Source organism: Hyla sarda, chromosome 6, assembly GCF_029499605.1.
Source record: "Hyla sarda isolate aHylSar1 chromosome 6, aHylSar1.hap1, whole genome shotgun sequence".
NCBI lineage: Eukaryota > Metazoa > Chordata > Amphibia > Anura > Hylidae > Hyla > Hyla sarda.
This window is the reverse complement of record NC_079194.1, coordinates 110,383,688-110,401,573: the sequence shown is the minus strand read 5'-3', so window position 1 is coordinate 110,401,573 and position 17,886 is coordinate 110,383,688. Positions and strand designations below refer to the sequence as shown.

At 40.5% G+C, this 17,886-nt stretch overlaps 1 protein-coding gene across 5 annotated transcripts in view; it reads left to right on the top strand.

The window, feature by feature from the left end:
* The window catches only part of PDZRN3 (PDZ domain containing ring finger 3), a 268,499-nt gene that overhangs the window by 46,591 nt on the left and 204,022 nt on the right, over positions 1–17,886 (top strand). For all 5 annotated transcript variants that reach the window (XM_056524638.1, XM_056524636.1, XM_056524642.1 and 2 more), the window contains one exon: positions 4,523–4,630. In XM_056524638.1, coding sequence (XP_056380613.1) covers positions 4,523–4,630 — 108 coding nt within the window. The remainder of the gene's footprint in view (positions 1–4,522; positions 4,631–17,886) is intronic.

Here is a 17,886-nt window from a genome sequence, read left to right as displayed (position 1 = left end):
CACGGAGTGCATGGATGACTGGCAATGCAGGGTGGAGGCTCGTGATGTCATGGCCCTGCCCCCTCAATGCAAGTCTATGGGAGGGGGCGTGATGTTGTCACGCCCCCCTCCCACAGACTTGCTTTGAGGGGGTATGGCAGTGATGTTACGAGCCTCTGGAGCTGCACCCAACGCTCTAAACAAACGCTGGGTGCAGCAGGGAGATCAGGAGGTCCCAAGCGGTGGGATCCCCATGATCAGACATCTTATCCCCTATTTTTTGGATAGGGGATAAGATTTCTAGGGGCGGAGCACTACTTTAAGGCATGTGGGATACCAACTGTATGGATGTCGATAGGGAAGGGAGTTAAAGGGGTACTCCGCTGGAAAATATTTTTTTTCTTTTAAATCAACTGGTGCCAAAAAGTTAAACAGATTTGTAAATTACTTCTATTTAAAAATCCTTCCAGTACTTTTCAGCTGCTGTATGCTCCACAGGAAGTTCTTTTCTTTTTGAATTTTCTTTCTGCCTGATCACAGTGCTCTCTGCTGACACCTCTGTCCATTTTAGGAACTGTCCAGAGTAGGTGCAAATCCCCATAGCAAACCTCTTGCTCTGGACAGTTCCTGACATGGACAGAGGTGTCAGCAGAGAGCACTGTGGTCAGACAGAAAGGAAATTTAAAAAGAACTTCCTCTGTAGTATACAGCAGCTGATAAGTACTGGAAGGATTAAGATTTTTTAATAGAAGTAATTTACAAATATCCTAAAACCACTGAAGGAGGAGAGAGCACACCGTGCAGCTAAACATGCAGATATACGATACCGCTGGTGTACACTGGCAGCCTCCGGACCCGATAAATTACAAAGCAGCACCTGCGGGGTGCACACACTAGATAAAGTATCCAATAATACAATGAAAAAGAGGTAGCGTGCACTCACCGCGGGTAAACAGCTGCAGGCCCAAGGTCCGGGATCACCACGGCCGGCTGTTTCGGACGTAGGAACATCCTTCTTCCGGCCGGAAGAAGGACGTTCCTACGTCCGAAACAGCCGGCGTAGCCTCTGAGCGCCCCTTACCGTCTTCGTCTATGCCGTGGTGATCCCGGACCTTGGGCCTGCAGCTGTTTACCCGCGGTGAGTGCACGCTACCTCTTTTTCATTGTATAATTTACAAATATGTTTAACTTTCTGGCACCAGTTGGTTTAAAAAAAAAAATTCCACAGGAGTACCCCTTTAATATTGAGAAGCCTACAGACTGGCAATGGTCTGGTGGATCTGGGCACAGTGGATATCCCAATTACATGACTTCAATTAGAATTGGTATTTATAGTATTGGCATTACAACAAGGTTAACACCCTCTCATTTTATATAACGTTGTTTGGTGAAGTCATCTATTACATACTGTAACAGTCACCAATGCTCAGTGATAAAATATTATTTATAATTCACTGATGTCACTATTTATATTGAGGTTTATTATTCACACTCAGTTCTGCTATTAACTCATTTATTATTATATAAAGGTGCACATAACGTGAAAAGGCCTTGGTGTAAATCACCACTATGATGGGCTTATTCCACTGATCTTATCTTCATAACTAGTCTTGTAAGTAATTACACTAAGCCCTGGGCATTGTATTAAACAATTGTTCGAATGACACACATGTTCCATGGAAATATTAACCCATTATAATAATTCTCATCCAGTAATGATTCCAGCCCCTGCGGGTACCGACTGCTTCACTGTAGCAAAAAACAGTGGCTTGTCATCACTGTACAGACTAGTGGGTGACAAATTACCGGTAATAAGCATAATGTGAAGCTCCTATGACACATTGCTAAATCTGTAATAAGGCCCACGAGCACAGTGCACTGTGCACATCACGAGCACAGTGCTCTCTGCTGACATCCCTGTCCATTTTAGGAACTGGCCAGAACAGCATATGTTTGCTATGGGGATTTTCTCCTACTCTGGACAGTTCTTAAAATGGACAGAGATGTCAGCAGAGAGCACTGTGCTTGTGATGTCAGCAGAGAGCGCTATATTCCACAAAGAAAAGAATTTCCTCTGTAGTATTCAGCAGCTAAAAAGTACTGGAATGATTAAGATTTTTTAATCTAAGATTAAGATTTTTACAAATCTGGCACCAGTTGATTTAAAAAAAACAAAAAAGTTTTCCACCGGAGTACCCCTTTGAGGCTCCGTTCACACTGAGGAATTGGCAAGGAATTCTCGCTTTTCACGTGGAATTTGCACGGAATTGGTGCGGAATTCCGCACGGAAATATAGGAGGAAACTGGGTTTTTTTTGCTAGAATTTCCCTTTTCTTTTTTTTGTGCGGAATTTTCCGTGCAAATTCTGCGCAGATTCCGCTCGAAAACATTGTGTGGTAGAATTAAATTGTAAATATTTTTTTCTATGGGATTCTGCTTGTGGATTCCGCTTGAAAAATGAACATGCTTTTTCTACAAGCGGAGAGGAATTCCGCCACGGAATTCCGTGAGCGGAATTTCCGCAGTGTGAACGATAAAGGTCTACGGGAAGAAGAGATGTTGTATTTTTTCAAGCGGAGAATTCACGAGGAATAACTCGAGTAAATTCCTCGTGAATTCCTCAGTGTGAATGGGCCCTAAGTCTCCTCAAGTGGCAAAGGGATCTTATGGACCTCTATAGGCTCCAAGTCCTGGCTGCAACTGCAGCCACTATACCAATATTATCTAACCTTTTCAGGAGAAACCCTGGAAAAAATTACTACCAAATATTGTAAAAAAGAAAAGTACAATGCAAGGACAAGTTCAGTCCCTTTAGTTTTTTTCACATTTTGTTATATTGCAGCTAAAATAAAAAACATGTATTGTTTCCCATCATTCCACACTCAATACCCTATAATGAGACTTTAAAAAAAACAAATTTAGCAAATGTATTAAAAATGGAAAATAACATGGACATACTGTAAGTAGTCAGACCTTTTGTTATGACGTGAAATTTATTTTTGGGCTCCTCCCATTTCTCTCAATCATCTATAAGATGTTTCTACACCTTGATCTGAGTCACCTGTAGTAAATTCAGGGGACTGGACAGGATTTAGAAAGACACAGTCCTGTCTATAAAAGGTCTCACAGAGACCAGAGCAAGAACCAAACCATTAGTTGCGGGAAAGAACTGCCAGTGGAGCTTAGAGACAGGATTGTGTGGAGACACAGATCTGAACAGGGGCCCAAACAAGTGTATCCTGCTCTAAAAGTTCCCAAGTGCACAGTGTCCTCCATGATACTTAAATGGAAGAGGTTTACAAAAACCAGGACTCTTCTATGAGCTTGGTAAGGGTTTTGATAAGAAAGATGATACAGAATCCAATGGTCACTCCAATGGCTACTGCAGCACCCCACTAATCTGGGCTTTATGGCAGAGTTATCAGAAATAATCCTATCCTCAGTTAAAGACACATAAAAGCCCACTTGGCTTTTGCAAAAAAGTACAGTAACAACAACACAGGAGGGGATCAGGAAACCAAACTCTGTGAATGGCCTTGAATGGCCCAGCCAGAGCCCTGTCTTAAGCCAAATCAAACCTTTGGAGAGAAACCTGAAAGTGGCTTCCACCAATGGACTCCACCAATTTGACAGAGTTTAAGATGATCTACAGAGAATGGCCGAAAAACCCCAAACTCAGGTGTGTACGGCCATGTTCACACGTCGGAATTTCCATTCTGGATTCCGCATTGGAATCCAGCACAGAAATTCTGCTGCAGCAGTGTCCCGTTGAATTCAACAGGATTCTGCGGCTCCGTGCACATGGTGGAATTTCCATGCCAGATGTTTCTAGCATGAAAATTTAATTTTCTGTGTCCAAGAATGAACACGTTCATTTTTTGTGTGGAGTCCGCACGGAATGCATATCCGTCTATGAGACAGCACATTCCTGTGCGGTCCTAGCCAGCGCCCTGCATATTATGCCAGCCCCCCGCAGTGTCCGGAATGTCCAACGACTGGAGGCAGTAATGGCTGCCAAAGGTGCTTCATCTAAGTACAAGGGTCTGAATATTTATGTCAATGTAATATTAAAATTTTTCCTTTTCAATAAATTAGTAAAGATTTCTAATTTCTTAAATTGTATTTTAGCACAAGGCCACAACATAACAAAATGGAAAAAAAAACTTTCGACATACACTACAATACGCATTACCTATTAAATCAATGTGAACTATCAAAGCATTACTGTCCATTAATAACGTTTTACATGTTTCTCAGACGTGTCAAAAGTTCTTCATCACACCTGGTCTCACTCCTAAGACCCACTGCGATCATGAGATATAAGTCGGGGACTGGAGCCCAATGCTACTCGATTCCCCAGTTAATAACTCATCACCTATAGGTTATAGCTTATCTATATTATAAACTGGAAGACCACTGGAAGACTGAATTATGTTCGGCATGTGTGTGCAAAGGATTATGGATTTAAAAAATTTAAATGAAAACATGATAATACAATCCACAATTTGCTATAGCTATATTTTCTTTTATGTTTTTTTTGCAGGACAACCAAGATGGTCCCTCCAGTGAAGGAATTTTTGTTTCAAAAATAGTCGACAGTGGCCCGGCTGCCAAAGAAGGGGGACTTCAGATTCATGACAGGATTATGGAGGTATGTCTGAGCTGCCTGGTTACGTTTCATGTCAAAGCTGATGAGAGGTCCATGACCTCTTTGCTAAAGGGAAGTATATAAGATTTTTTTTAAAAGATGTCCTGGAAGTGAATTTTAACACATGCCATGGAATGGGATAACAGTTGACCTTCATGTCCTGAGACATATCTTCTATATTTAGGCACAAGGCTACATGACTGAAGTGTTGAACGCTATCCTTTATATTTTATGTTTTTGTTGATGTGCGAGTAATATAACTAGTATTTTATATATATTGACTTATGGCATCTGTATGCTATCTACAGCCTGCACAGTTGGGAAGGTTTCAGAGCTGAAATCTCCCAGTATTCTCCGTGTTCCTAATGTCTGCATATTATTGTATGTAGCAAAATTGTATGCTTCAGATTTTTTTGCTCCTAATCCTTCTTGGCTAGAATTTAAACTAGTTTGCCAATTGCCACTTTATGATCATATGCATAACTATCAAGACTTACTACTTGCACTCATCCTTTACTTCTGGAGCAATATATGCACCTTTAACAAAGCCATGTGAAATCCTTTTAGTGTAAGTTGGGCACCATGCATAGACAGGGCAATAGTGTGGCATGTGCAGTCTCCCTTATTTCTACCATACCTCCATGAATCAAAAGTTTTATGTTCAAATGCAAAATCAAACAACATGGATACAGCACCAGAACCAGGCTTATAAAATAAATAGTTTGCCCAAGTCAACCTCATCACATAAATATAGCACCAGAACCAAGCTTATAACATAAATACAGCATCAGAAACAATCTCAATACAGAAATAGAGCACCAGAACCAAATTCCTAACATTATTACAACACCACAACCAAGCCCATAACATAAATGAAGCACCAGAATCAAGCTCAGAAAATAACTAATGCACCAGGACCAAGTCCATAACTTAAAGGGGTACTCATGTGCTTACACATCTTATCCTCTATCCACAGGATAGAGGATAAGATGCCTGATCGCAGGAGTCCCGCCGATGAGGACCCCCGGGATCTTGCACACCTCACCCTGTTTGTAATCAGTCCCCGGAGCGGATAAGATGTGTAAGCACCGGAGTACCCCTTTAAATACAGCACCAGAATCAAGCTCATGACATATAGTGACTGTTCCAAGCTCACTTTATACTGTAAATACAACACAAAAACTGTACTCCTACATAAAGCACCAGAACCAAGCTCATAAAATTAACACACCTCCAGAACCAAGCCTATAACATAAATACAGCCGCAGAACTAATCTTAGTACATAAATACATAATCAGAACCGAGTTGATAACATAAATACGTCACAAGAACAAAGCTCCGAACATTTTTTTTTTAAATCAGCTGGTGCCAGAAAGTTAAACAGATTTTTCTATACTTCTATTTAAAAATTGTAACCCTTCCAGTACTTATCAGCTGTTATTTTTGAATTCCCTTTCTGCCTGACCACAGTGCTCTCTGCAGACACCTCTGTCCATTTTAGGAACTGTCCAGAGTAGGTGCAAATCCCCATAGCAAACTTATCCTGCTCTGGACAGTTTCTGACATGGACTGAGGTGTCAGCAGAGAGCACTGTACTCAGACAGAAAGGAAATTAAAAAAGAAAATAACTTCCTCTGGAGCATACAGCAGCTGATAAGTACTGGAAAGATTAAGAGTTTTTAATAGAAGTAATTTACAAATCTGTTTAACTTTCTGGCACCAGTTCATTTAAAAAAAAAAATGTTTTGCAGTGGAGTACCCCTTAAAAGCCTTACTAAAAAAAAAAAAAACTTTTCCCATGAACACAAAATGCCCTATACTCCTTCCCCTGTTTGTACACCCCCTCCGAATTGCAACCAGCTGAAATGTGAATGCAGTTCTAAAATGCAATAATATAGGCTGTAGGAGTAATGCAATATATCTGTACATAAGCTGTTCAAAGATAAATTTACCCTTTAAAGGTGAGAAGGATGATACAACGTCTTTTGTGTGTTAGTTTATACAGCTTCAAGGGATCACTTTTAACCGATAATAGTGAAGTTGCTATGGAACAGAAGAATAGACGACTCTAATTATGGCTGTGTTTAAAGTTAAATGGGATTAGAGTGTTTCTTAATGATAGATTCCCTCTAAGCTGTCTAATCTCTCCTGAAGAGAGTGCATTTTTTTTTTTTTTAACCAGCGACAAGCTTTGATAAGACCTGGTGATAGATTGCAATAATTGCTGAAGAGCTTCTTTTCACTGCATCTTAAAATAATGAATGAAATCTGAGATTTAATAAGATATAATGTGCGTTCTAGAAACGATCAGCGCCAAGGCTTCCCTGTGATCTTCAAACTGCTTCAGGTATATCAATTTGTTACAGTGTACGTCCCTAATCTTCGCTTGGCTCGCAGCCTTTCCTGAGGCCGCAGTATGACAGTTTGTAGGTTTGATGAGCCAATTTTCCAGAGATTTTCCCCAAATATGTTGGGTTAAAGAAGCTATGTGTCTGGAGTGTCTGATTTTTTTCTGCTTTGAGCTACAGATGGGAGGGAAGGGGTGAAGCAAGGATAAAATATCTGGTTTCATTAAAGGACCTTATGAATAATTCTCAAAGTTGATTTAAAGGAGTTCTCTGGGACATTAACAGTGATGGCCTGTCCTGCAACGTTTGTTCGGCAGAGCTCTTGACATTAATAAGCAGGGATATAGTCATGGTGCCCACATGAACACCGCATTTCCTTTATCATTTAAATAGGCACCATGGCCAGTCCATATATTGGCTGTGCTTAGTAGAGTTGTGACCCTGGGGGGGGGGTTAGAACAATGCCCCTTCTACAGTTTATACTCAACTCCAGTGTCCTGCTCTGGTCCCCCGCTGCAATCCTTTCCTGAGCTAACACTTGGGCCCAGAGTGACCTCGAAGGACCAGTGTGTCATACTGTGCTCACCCAATCACTGGCCCAGGTAAAACATTGATGCCTGACCTGATTAATCGTTGTTTGCTGCATTTGTGCAATGCCACTTTCTAGGTTTGACCCATTGCCTGTCCTGATTCGGCCCTGATTTGTAATTTTGTATTCCGTTGCTATCTTGGTTTCTGACTTCTGACCTGTAATCTGATTACCCCTCGTTTTCTGATTTGGTACTGATATGCCCACGTGTTGTTGACCTGGTTTTTCTGACTATTCTAACTACTCTGATGCCCCTGCACTTAGGTAAATGTAAGGACCGTCTCCCTGTGTAGGACAAATCGTCCAAGTACATAGGGACAGTGGTTGGGGTGCGATCCAAGTTGCACTGTTTCCTACTCCGAATGTGACAAAGGAATTAAAAAACTGGACCTTAATGGCAAGAGCGACCAAACAAAGCATAGTTGTGGAAAATACAAAGCTACGTTGGGATTGATTTCTAGGGCCAATATGGTCCAGTTGTTGCCTTGGTGCTCATAGCCATACCACTGCTATACAGCTTTCATGATCTGTTATCTGCCCAATGCAGGATGCATAGATAACTGGGGTAGATATATATCTGTAATAATGCTGCTCTTGATGTACATTTCTCACTTTGCATTTTGGATTGATCAGACCTTATAAAGAGATTGTGTGTGCAAAATATGTCCAGATAGCAGTATTGTAAATGGTAAATGGGAGCCCTGTTACAGATGTTTCACTAGGATGCAGGACCTTCATGTATGTTGTATGTTCATTAGCAATTTGGCTATTACCACTCATATTAGTAAGTGCACATTTATGGTGGTAATATGATATCGGCATAGAATAACCCTTTTCCATATGCGTTTATGAATATACATTAAACAATAAAGTAGAAATATATATCCTTGTTTTAAGACGTATATATTTTTCCTATAAAAATGTGCACTGCTGAGGCATTTTTGGAAAATCGCTGCATTCAGCTCACACAGTCCTGACCCCTTTGTATGTGATTTCAAGAAATTAAGAAACAGCTGTAGAAGATTTCTCATGTTGGCAGAAGAACAATATGTATCTGCTCATATTATGTTGATAAAATGGCGCTCGGGATTTGGGGAGGTAGGAGTTTCAAATAATAGCTGAGGTCCAGCATTTAAGCGCAGCCAAGACTTCATAGTTTTTTCATGATCGCATTGCAATGTAAAATTAATATAACACAGATCACAGGACAAGCCAGAGCCAGACAAGAGCTGGACTAAAATGGATCTGTTAGGGATTAAACCACCCCATGAATACACAAGTGCCTGAGAGGGTGAAGATAATCCAGATTAGCCAAATTTGGAGGGTCATTGTGTCATGTTAAGCACAAACAGCTTGTATTTATAGTTTATGGAACATTTTATGTTAAATTTAATAGAATTGGTGATTTCCACACCAATCTAAAAGACGTATTCCAGTTATGAAAAACTTATACTCAATCCACATGATAGGGGATAAGTGTCTCCATGGGGCCCATCTCTCCCCACTAAGTGCTCAGGGCCCCACCCTCAGTGACATATTAGTCTCAGAAGTAACGGCCTGCTCAGCCAATCGCAAGCTGAGGTGGACATTGCTGCATCGGGTGATTGACAGACCCTTCACTCCCAATACCAGTTTGTCTTGGAAGGTGGGGGCTGGAGCTCTCAGTGGAGAGACATAGGCCCAATTCTGAATAGGCCCAATTCTGGTGTGTGGATATGTTGTTTCAGCAGTCGGATAACCTTTTCATAACTAGAAAAACCCTTTTAAGCCTGCCATGTAAATCACTACTCTTAGTAAATGTAAAGTTTTATTAGTTTAAACGTAAAGTTTAAAAATTTACATTTTTAACCTTTTTTTTTATTTATTTTTTAAATATTTTTTCTTCCTCATAAGGAACTATTAACTATACTCTATTGATTGCAAACACATAACAATGCTATGTTATCGGTACTCCACTTATACAGGCTGCCGAGGCTGCCTGCACATCTGGAGCTCCCATCAGACGTGACAAAGCTAGGTAAGGCTGGGTTCACACCACGTTTTTCAAATATGGTAACCGTATACGGTTTTCCGCAAAAAAATGTATACAACCGTATCCGAAACCGTATGCATAGAGAATGCATTGTAAACCGTATTCCAAATGTTGTGTACGGTTGCATCCGTTTTGCCTCGGATACGGTTTTGGCGATTTTTCAACCGTAGGCAAAAACGCTGTCGACCACGTTTTTGCCTCCGGTTGGAAAACCGTATGCGAACCGTATGCGGTTCTTTTAACATTGTTGTCTATGAGAACCGTACACAGAATTTCAGAATACGGTTGCACACGGTTTTTCTAATCCGTTTATGGAGTTGACACATGCGCAGATTGGAATTTCAATAGAACAATAGTAACTTTATTACATTGCTGGAAAACTAATTCCAACAAAATAGCAAAACCGTAGGCAAAAACTGATGCAAACTGATAGAACCGTATGGGGAAAAAACTTATACGTTTTAATTTGGAGTCATACGGTTGTATACAGTTGCATACGGTTTTTGCCATACGTTTTTAGCGGAAAACCGTATACGGTAACCGTATTTGAAAAACGTGGTGTGAACCAAGCCTAAGGGACCTCTACCTGTTCTCTCTGCTGATCGGGACCCCATGATTTTGCCATGGTGATTCCGATCAGCTCCCTGTGCTAACCAGCAACAGTAAATGAATGGTTAAAAAATGCCAGAATCAGTGCTTCTGCCATGTCTGGTTTTATAAAATACTGATATGATGAATTAAATAGTTCCATGGCATATTTTCTTAGTTTTTTTCATAAATTTTTAAGAGAATCAGCACAATGCAGAGATCTGACTACTGGGACATACCCTATTCACAGGTGGAAATGGTAACACCCGGTTATCAATGTAATTATACAGTTCCAAGAGGAATAATCTAAAGGGGCTCCAAAATTGACTAAGGGTAATGGAAATATAAATTTATTTTTACAAAAATGAAACGTGGAATACTTAAAGGGGTACTCCGCCCCTAGCATCTTATCCCCTATCCAAAGGATAGGAGATAAGATGTCAGATTGCCGGGGTCCCGTTGCTTGGGACCCCCGGGATCTCCACTGCTGCACCCCGCTATCATTACTGCACAGAGCACACTCGCTCTGTGAGTAATGACAGGTAGTACAGGGGCCGGAGCATCGTTATATCACGGCCCGCCCCCTCAATGCAAGTCTATCGGAGGGGGTGTGGCGGTCATCACGCCCCCTCCCATAGACTTGCATTAAGGGGGCGGGCTGTGATGTCACAAGTCGGCGGAGCCGTGACGTCACAATGCTCCGGCCCCTCTGTGCAGTAATGACAGGTGGGTGCCTCAGCGGAGATCCCGGGGGTCCCCAGCAGCGGGACCCCGGCAGTCTGACATCTTATCCCCTATCCTTTGGATAGAGGATAAGATGCTAGGGGCGGAGTACCCCTTTAAGTGTGGGGATTAGTTATACTCAACATTATTCTGCAGACGACGAAAACTCTATGATAACTAATGCATTAAATAATATTAAAGTAAAACAAACACTAGTATTAGGCAATGTTCACACGACATAATTTCCGCATAAAGATGCGGAATTCTGGCCAAATGATGCAGACGTGGCATTTCCAAATTTTTCTGCATATATGCATAATTCCACATGAAATCTGCATGGATTGCTTTGGTTACATTTCATGCGGAATCCTCACAAATTCCACACGAAATCCGCATCAATTCCGCATTTGGGGGGAGAAAAGAAAGACCCATTGACTTCAATGGGATTCCGCATCAAAATTCAGCACAAATTTAGGGTAGTACCTTTCTTTATGTGGAATGCGAAAAGCAGATGCGGAAATTCTACTGTGTGAATGGTACAGCTGAATCCCATTGAAGGGTATTGGCTCTAAATTTATGCGGAAACTAAATGTGGAATTAGAAGCGGAAATCCATACAGAATTTCCATCTGAACATAGCCTTAGTGGAAAAGCCCTTAAAGGGGTACTTCGCTGGAAAAAAACATAAAAAATAAAAAAATAAGACACCTCTGTCTGTCTCAGGAACTGTCCAGAACAGGAGCAAGTCCCCATACCAAACTTATCCTGCTCTGGACAGTTCCTGACATGGACAGCAGTGTCAGCAGAGAGCAATGTGGTCAGACAGAAAATAAATTCAAAAAGAAAAGAACTTCCTGTGGAGCATACAGCAGCTGATAAGTACTTGAAGGATTAAGATTTTAAATAGAAGTAGTTGACAAATGTTTTTTTTTTAATCTCTTTTTATTACCACCACATATTACAAATAAAAAAAGAATACAATATTTTATACAATTTTTTAATTTTTACCCTCCTTCCACCCATCCCCCCCGCCCCCTATCCCCCCTAGAGGAAGAAGAAGAAAAGAGAGAAAAAAGAAAAAGAAAAGTTTACAAATCTGTTTAACTTCCTGGCACCTGTTGATTTAAAAAAAATCAAAATTCCACTGGAGTTCCCCTTTAACCCAATTTCACAGTATAGATGGAAAGATTCTGTCTGCCTGCAGTCAACACTGTGAAGAGTTTAGGAGCTTACTGTCTATTGTTATGTAAGCTTCTACACCAGTGTTTCTACACCAGAGTTTTGCAACAGCTGGAGGCACACTGGTTGGGAAACACTATTGTTCACTGACATTAGACATTGCAAATGGAGACTTTACATGTAGAATTCTTGAGAACCAATCTTTTGGGATAACAGCCTGACTTTAAGACAAGCAACAATTTGCAGACTTCATTAGCTACTGTAGGAATTGGACTGGCACAATGACAATCATCGCAGTTCCTGAAGACAATTGTTACAATACGACTCGACTTTCATGTGGTGAACACCACATTTTTGCAATCTGAGTTTGATGGCCGGTTCCATGTTTCACATTGAAGAACTTCTCTTGATGACTTCAGGCTGGCTGCCCAGCGTCACTGCTTGCTATGTATTTAGCTGCAGATCCACTGTCGGGTACTTTTGTCTGTGTTTTGTTTTGTCTTCTCCATGGAGATCTTTGGTTGACCTAAAGGGGTACTCCCTTGGAAAACACACATATATATATATATATATATATATATATATATATATATATATATATATAATTTTTTTTTTTTTTTTTTTTTTTTTTTTTTTTTTAATCAACTGGTGCCATAAAGTTAAACAGATTTGTAAATTATTTCTATTAAAAAATCTTAATCCTTCCTGTACTTATCAGCTGTTGTATGCTCCACAGGAAGTTCTTTTAATAGAAGTAATTTACAAATCTGTTTAACTTTATGGCACCAGTTGATTTAAAAAAAAAAAAAAAAAAAGCAGGTTTACTATGGGGATTTGCAGTAGAAAGCACTGTGTCAGTAGAAAGCACTGTGGTCAGACAGAAAGGAAATTCAACAAGAAAAGAACTTCCTCTGTAGCATACAACAGCTGATAAGTACAGGAAGGATTAAGATTTTTTAATAGAAATAATTTACAAATCTGTTAACTCTCTGGCACCAGTTGATTAATTTTTTTTTTTTCCCAGGGGAGAACCCCTTTAAAAGACAGGATTGTAATAAGTTCCACCATGTAGTTAGTGTACAGTAAATGGGACGGTTTTTCTGTGGTTAGACAACTATACGTCAATATTGTTGTCTTGTCTCTTACGCTATAGATCTCTTCCTGTGTACGTGGGTTTTAATCGCCTTGTGGTGTGTATGTATGTAATGTATTTCCTTTTAACTATAATTGTTTAACAACTCCCGGCATTCAAGTGGAAAGTTATTGTAAGGGGGCACTGACATAGAGGCACAGTATAGGGTTTTATTGGTGCTATAGGATCCATGGGGAGGCTCCTAACTGACAGCCCTTCAATTCGGAGTGACACCTACCTTACAATGACTAGTATACTTTTGGGGCACATACTGTCCCCACATACTGTGCCCCAACTCCCCAAAGTTGGAGCCCATAGGCACAAGCCAATGATAGGTTCTCTTCCAAAGTGTGCACCCCAAGCTGGCAAGTTTATGTCTCATTTTAATAGATAAGGAAAACCTTCATGAGAATGTGGTCTCCCCAGAAACTGAAATAGCAAATAAGGGACATAGAAAAGGCACAGGTAATCAGTAGTGTGATGGTACCAAGGATCTGCTGGAAAGGGCCTCAGTTTTTATTATTTGCCATAGGATCACCCATTCTCTATGTATACCACTGATCAAAGCATCCGATTAAAATCATAAAAATGGTACAGAAGCATATATAGCATTGCTTGCATACCTGTCTGACCAGTACAAACTCAATTTGTATTTGGTGTTAGTACTGTAGTTCCTGGTCAAGCAGTTTCTTAGTAGTATGATTCCAGAATGTATTGCTATCCCTGAGTTTCTTTATCACAACCTTCCCATCCTGCATGCTCCCCTCCCACAGCCCTCCTTCAAGTCCTGCAGAACATCCAATTTCACAGCAGACTATCACACAGTTACAACACCTGCTATTCATTCCCTGTCTGCTCCTCTTCCTCTGGCATTGCTCAGCACAAGGCAGCATGCTGTAAATACACCTCCCTAAATGTCCCCATCAAAGATATATGTGTATATGACAGGGAGATGGTGATGTAGGCCGTAGGGACTGGTCAGAGGTGATGACATCACTCAGAGAGTGGGGCTAGTGAGACAGGGAGGATGATCCATTGTCTTGGAAAAGAGGGAGAAGACTGAAAGCTGGAGACATCACCACACTGAAAAAGAACTGAACTTCCTGTCAGGGGTGAATCAAGTAAAATTATTATAAAGCCAGTACAATTAGGTATAACACTATAGTAAGTTAAATATCTCAGGGTTATAGTCCCATTTAAATACTATTTTCTGATACTGGAATACCTCTTTAACAGCCAGAGAGTCCCAGGTGATCAATTTAGTAAACCAAGGAGTGCACCAATAATTCTTTATTTTATATAAAGCAGACAGATTTCGCAGCGCTGTACACTAAAATTGGTCCCTGTCCCCATTGGGGCTCATAATCTGAACCTATCAGTATGTTTTAAAGCATGGGAGTATCTGGCGGAAACCCACGCAAACATGGAGAGAATATACAAACTCTTTGAAAATGTTGTCCTTGGTGGGATTTGAACCCACCTGCCTACCTCTTGGTTTATTCTACCCCTTTGGCATTTTTGTTGCGTAATCTGTTGCATATGGCAGATGAACAAAAATGTGAGAAATTATAATGTGAAGTTACCATAAAAGTAAGTATTTAAAAGCAGAGCTACCTAAAATGGTTCAATATTTGCTGTAACCCTCAAGTATGTTCCTATATAATATAATGAAATGACGGCACTGTTCACCTATCTATCTATAGAACTTTCTGGTTATATGTTTTACTGTGTGTATCAGAAGGCCCCTTCTTGTGCTTTTTTTTTTTTTTTCTTTTGAAGAGTATTACTGTTTGATTTAATATGGAACTGTAATAATTGTTTTCATGTAGCTTGCAAATGGTCAGATCTAGGGCTGTATGATTTAGCTCTTTGAATCTCAAGACAAACATGTGGTATTTGTATGTTCACAGCTTCACAGTAAATGAGTTATACTGATGTTTACTTGCAGATGTTCTGGCTATGAATGTTTCGTTCCAGGAGGCACCTTTTCAATGCTGCCTTGTTTTAAAGGTCTGTGACGGAGCTAGATCTGAACTGCGCTAAGCGTCCTGGGGAATCGCGAAGATAGTTTTATTAAACTGATTTAATGAAAATACAAAAATGTCAAATGTAAGAATTTGATTCCAGTCTGTGAGGTGTTACAAGATTCACCTATGTTAAATACCAGTTACACCAGTTTTTCCTGAAACCCTTTTTGGAATAAACTTGGGCAATATTTTGTCCTGACCCCGTGTCACTCCCAATTGTAAGGTCATTAAAAAGACAAAGGCTTCTTTAGCCAATGGAGAACTATGGGTGACTTCCATGAAAGTCCATCTTGATTTTTGAATCTTGATTTAGAGATGTCTACATTCTGGTTACATCGTATAAGTCCATTCAGTGTTGGACTGGGATACCTGGGGCCCACTAAATGATTTAAAGGGCACATTATAGAGTAAAGCTATAAACACATGCATGTCATTGTCTACCTTAAACTATGGTGCCATCATTGCACATGTGTATCAGCAACAGAGACTGATTCAGAGGGCACAATCAGACTGCTCCATGCATACAGCTAGGGAAAAACGCTAATCCCAACGAACAGGACAGCAGCCGGTAAAATGAAAAAGAGTGCTACTTCAGGGTGCTAAGCTTAAAATAGCTAAAGCAATATGCAATGTACAATATGAGAATAAAAGCTTGCACTCACCGCTCCTGCAGACTATTTCATACGGTCAGTCCGTTCCGGCAAGGAGACTTCATTGATGCGGGGTGCTCAGAGGCAAACAGCCGTTTTCGCACAGTAGGTGTGTGCTTCTTCCGGCCTCTATTTAGAGGCCGGAAGAAGAACACACCTACTGTGCGAAAACGGCTGTTTGCCTCTGAGCACCCCGCATCAATGAAGTCTCCTTGCCGGAACGGACTGACTGTATGAAATATAGTCTACAGGAGCGGTGAGTGCAAGCTTTTATTCTCATATTGTACATTGCACATGTGTATCATTACTAAAGTCTAATAGGATACTTGTGAATTTACTTTGTAAAAATTGTCACTGGCAGTCGTTGATTGGCTAGATTTACTGTTTGATGGGTTTTCCTCTACAGAATCTTTGAAACCCCTTACTGTTTGTGAAATTGGGCCCATCAGAGTATTCACTGGAGTCCATTCTGACTCTAAATCCATTACTTATGTCTATGTGAAGCACATCATCATGGAGTCCAGACATTTTTATGCTATGCGCCTACGTTTTTTGGACTTTAAAAAAGAAAAAGTAATTTTTCATCTCAGACAGCGCATATGTGAGAGTAAAATCTAAGCAGGAACAAGACAGCTGTTGTACACATCTCAATCTTATGGAAAGTGTGCAATGCCAAATCGGCCCAGTTGAAAACACATGAGGAATCCGCAGATGTCTCACTTCTTAAGGAAACTGTGCAGTGAAGCATGTCGAGCCGTGTACTTGTCAGGCTGAAATACATATCAGCAATCCCACCGAGAAAGACTTGTGAGAGTATGCTACTGACAAAGATATTAGCATGTGATTAGCACAAGTTTTCTAGAGTTCCCCCCTCCATAGATGTCTTCCTATGATCAAGGACTTGTCAGAGTTGTGTTGTATTTATGATTAGTAATGCCTTGAGCAGCGCAGATCAGTACGGGTGATAAAATAGCTTTTTTAAGAAATTCTTTGCACCTTTTTTTTTTTTTTTCTCAAATCACTTTCAGTTCTGATAAATACAAAGCAATTACAAAAAATGAAGTTGGAAAGGGGAGAGCACACAAAAAGCAACTTCACCTTCCACGAACTGCAGTAATGTTCTCGGCGACCTATTACGATATCTCCTGTGGGGTGTACATACCAGTGTATGAAGTATCAATGTATAGCAAACGAAAAAGCACGTTAGTGCACTCACCGCTCAACGGAGAAGGCTGCGTCAAGGAGTCCGGTTGACGGGGTGCTGGGTCACAGCATAAGCGCAGGTGTGTGGCGCTCGGAGGCTACACCGGCAATTTCGCAAGTAAGTGCGTGCTTCTTCCGGCCTCTTTGAGGCCGGAAGAAGCACGCACTCACGTGCGAAACTGCCGGCGTAGCCTCCGAGCGCCACACAGATGCGCTTATGCTGTGACCCAGCACCCAGTCAACTGGACTCCTTGACGCAACCTTCTCTGTTGAGCAGTGAGTGCACTTACGTGCTTTTTCATTTGCTATACAAAGCAAGTTACTTTAAAGTTCGTTAAATTCATTAGCAAATGACCTTTACTCCAGCAACCACTGTTTACAGAACATGACAGAATTCAGACATAGAAACTACTGTTTTACGGAACACAATGTTCTTAAAATCTCAACACTGACAACAGAGTTCATGGTAATGTAGCAACAATAGGAAGCATAAGTTCATATCCAGGTAGGGCACTATTACCTTAAATGTTGCATCTCTTGTGTTCCATATAAATAAATAAAAACACAATATAGTGAAACATGTTCAAAAGATAACCTCTGTGATAAAATCACCTTATTATCTAGACAAGATTCCCTGCAACAAATTTATAGTTTTATCATATATTATGCATACTTGCCATCGTAAGGGGACCAACTTTTTAATGCAATTTCATGTGGCTGTCTCAATAAATTTTGACTGTATGGGTCATAGACTTTGGTTAAACTATATAGTCTAAGGTTTAGGCTCT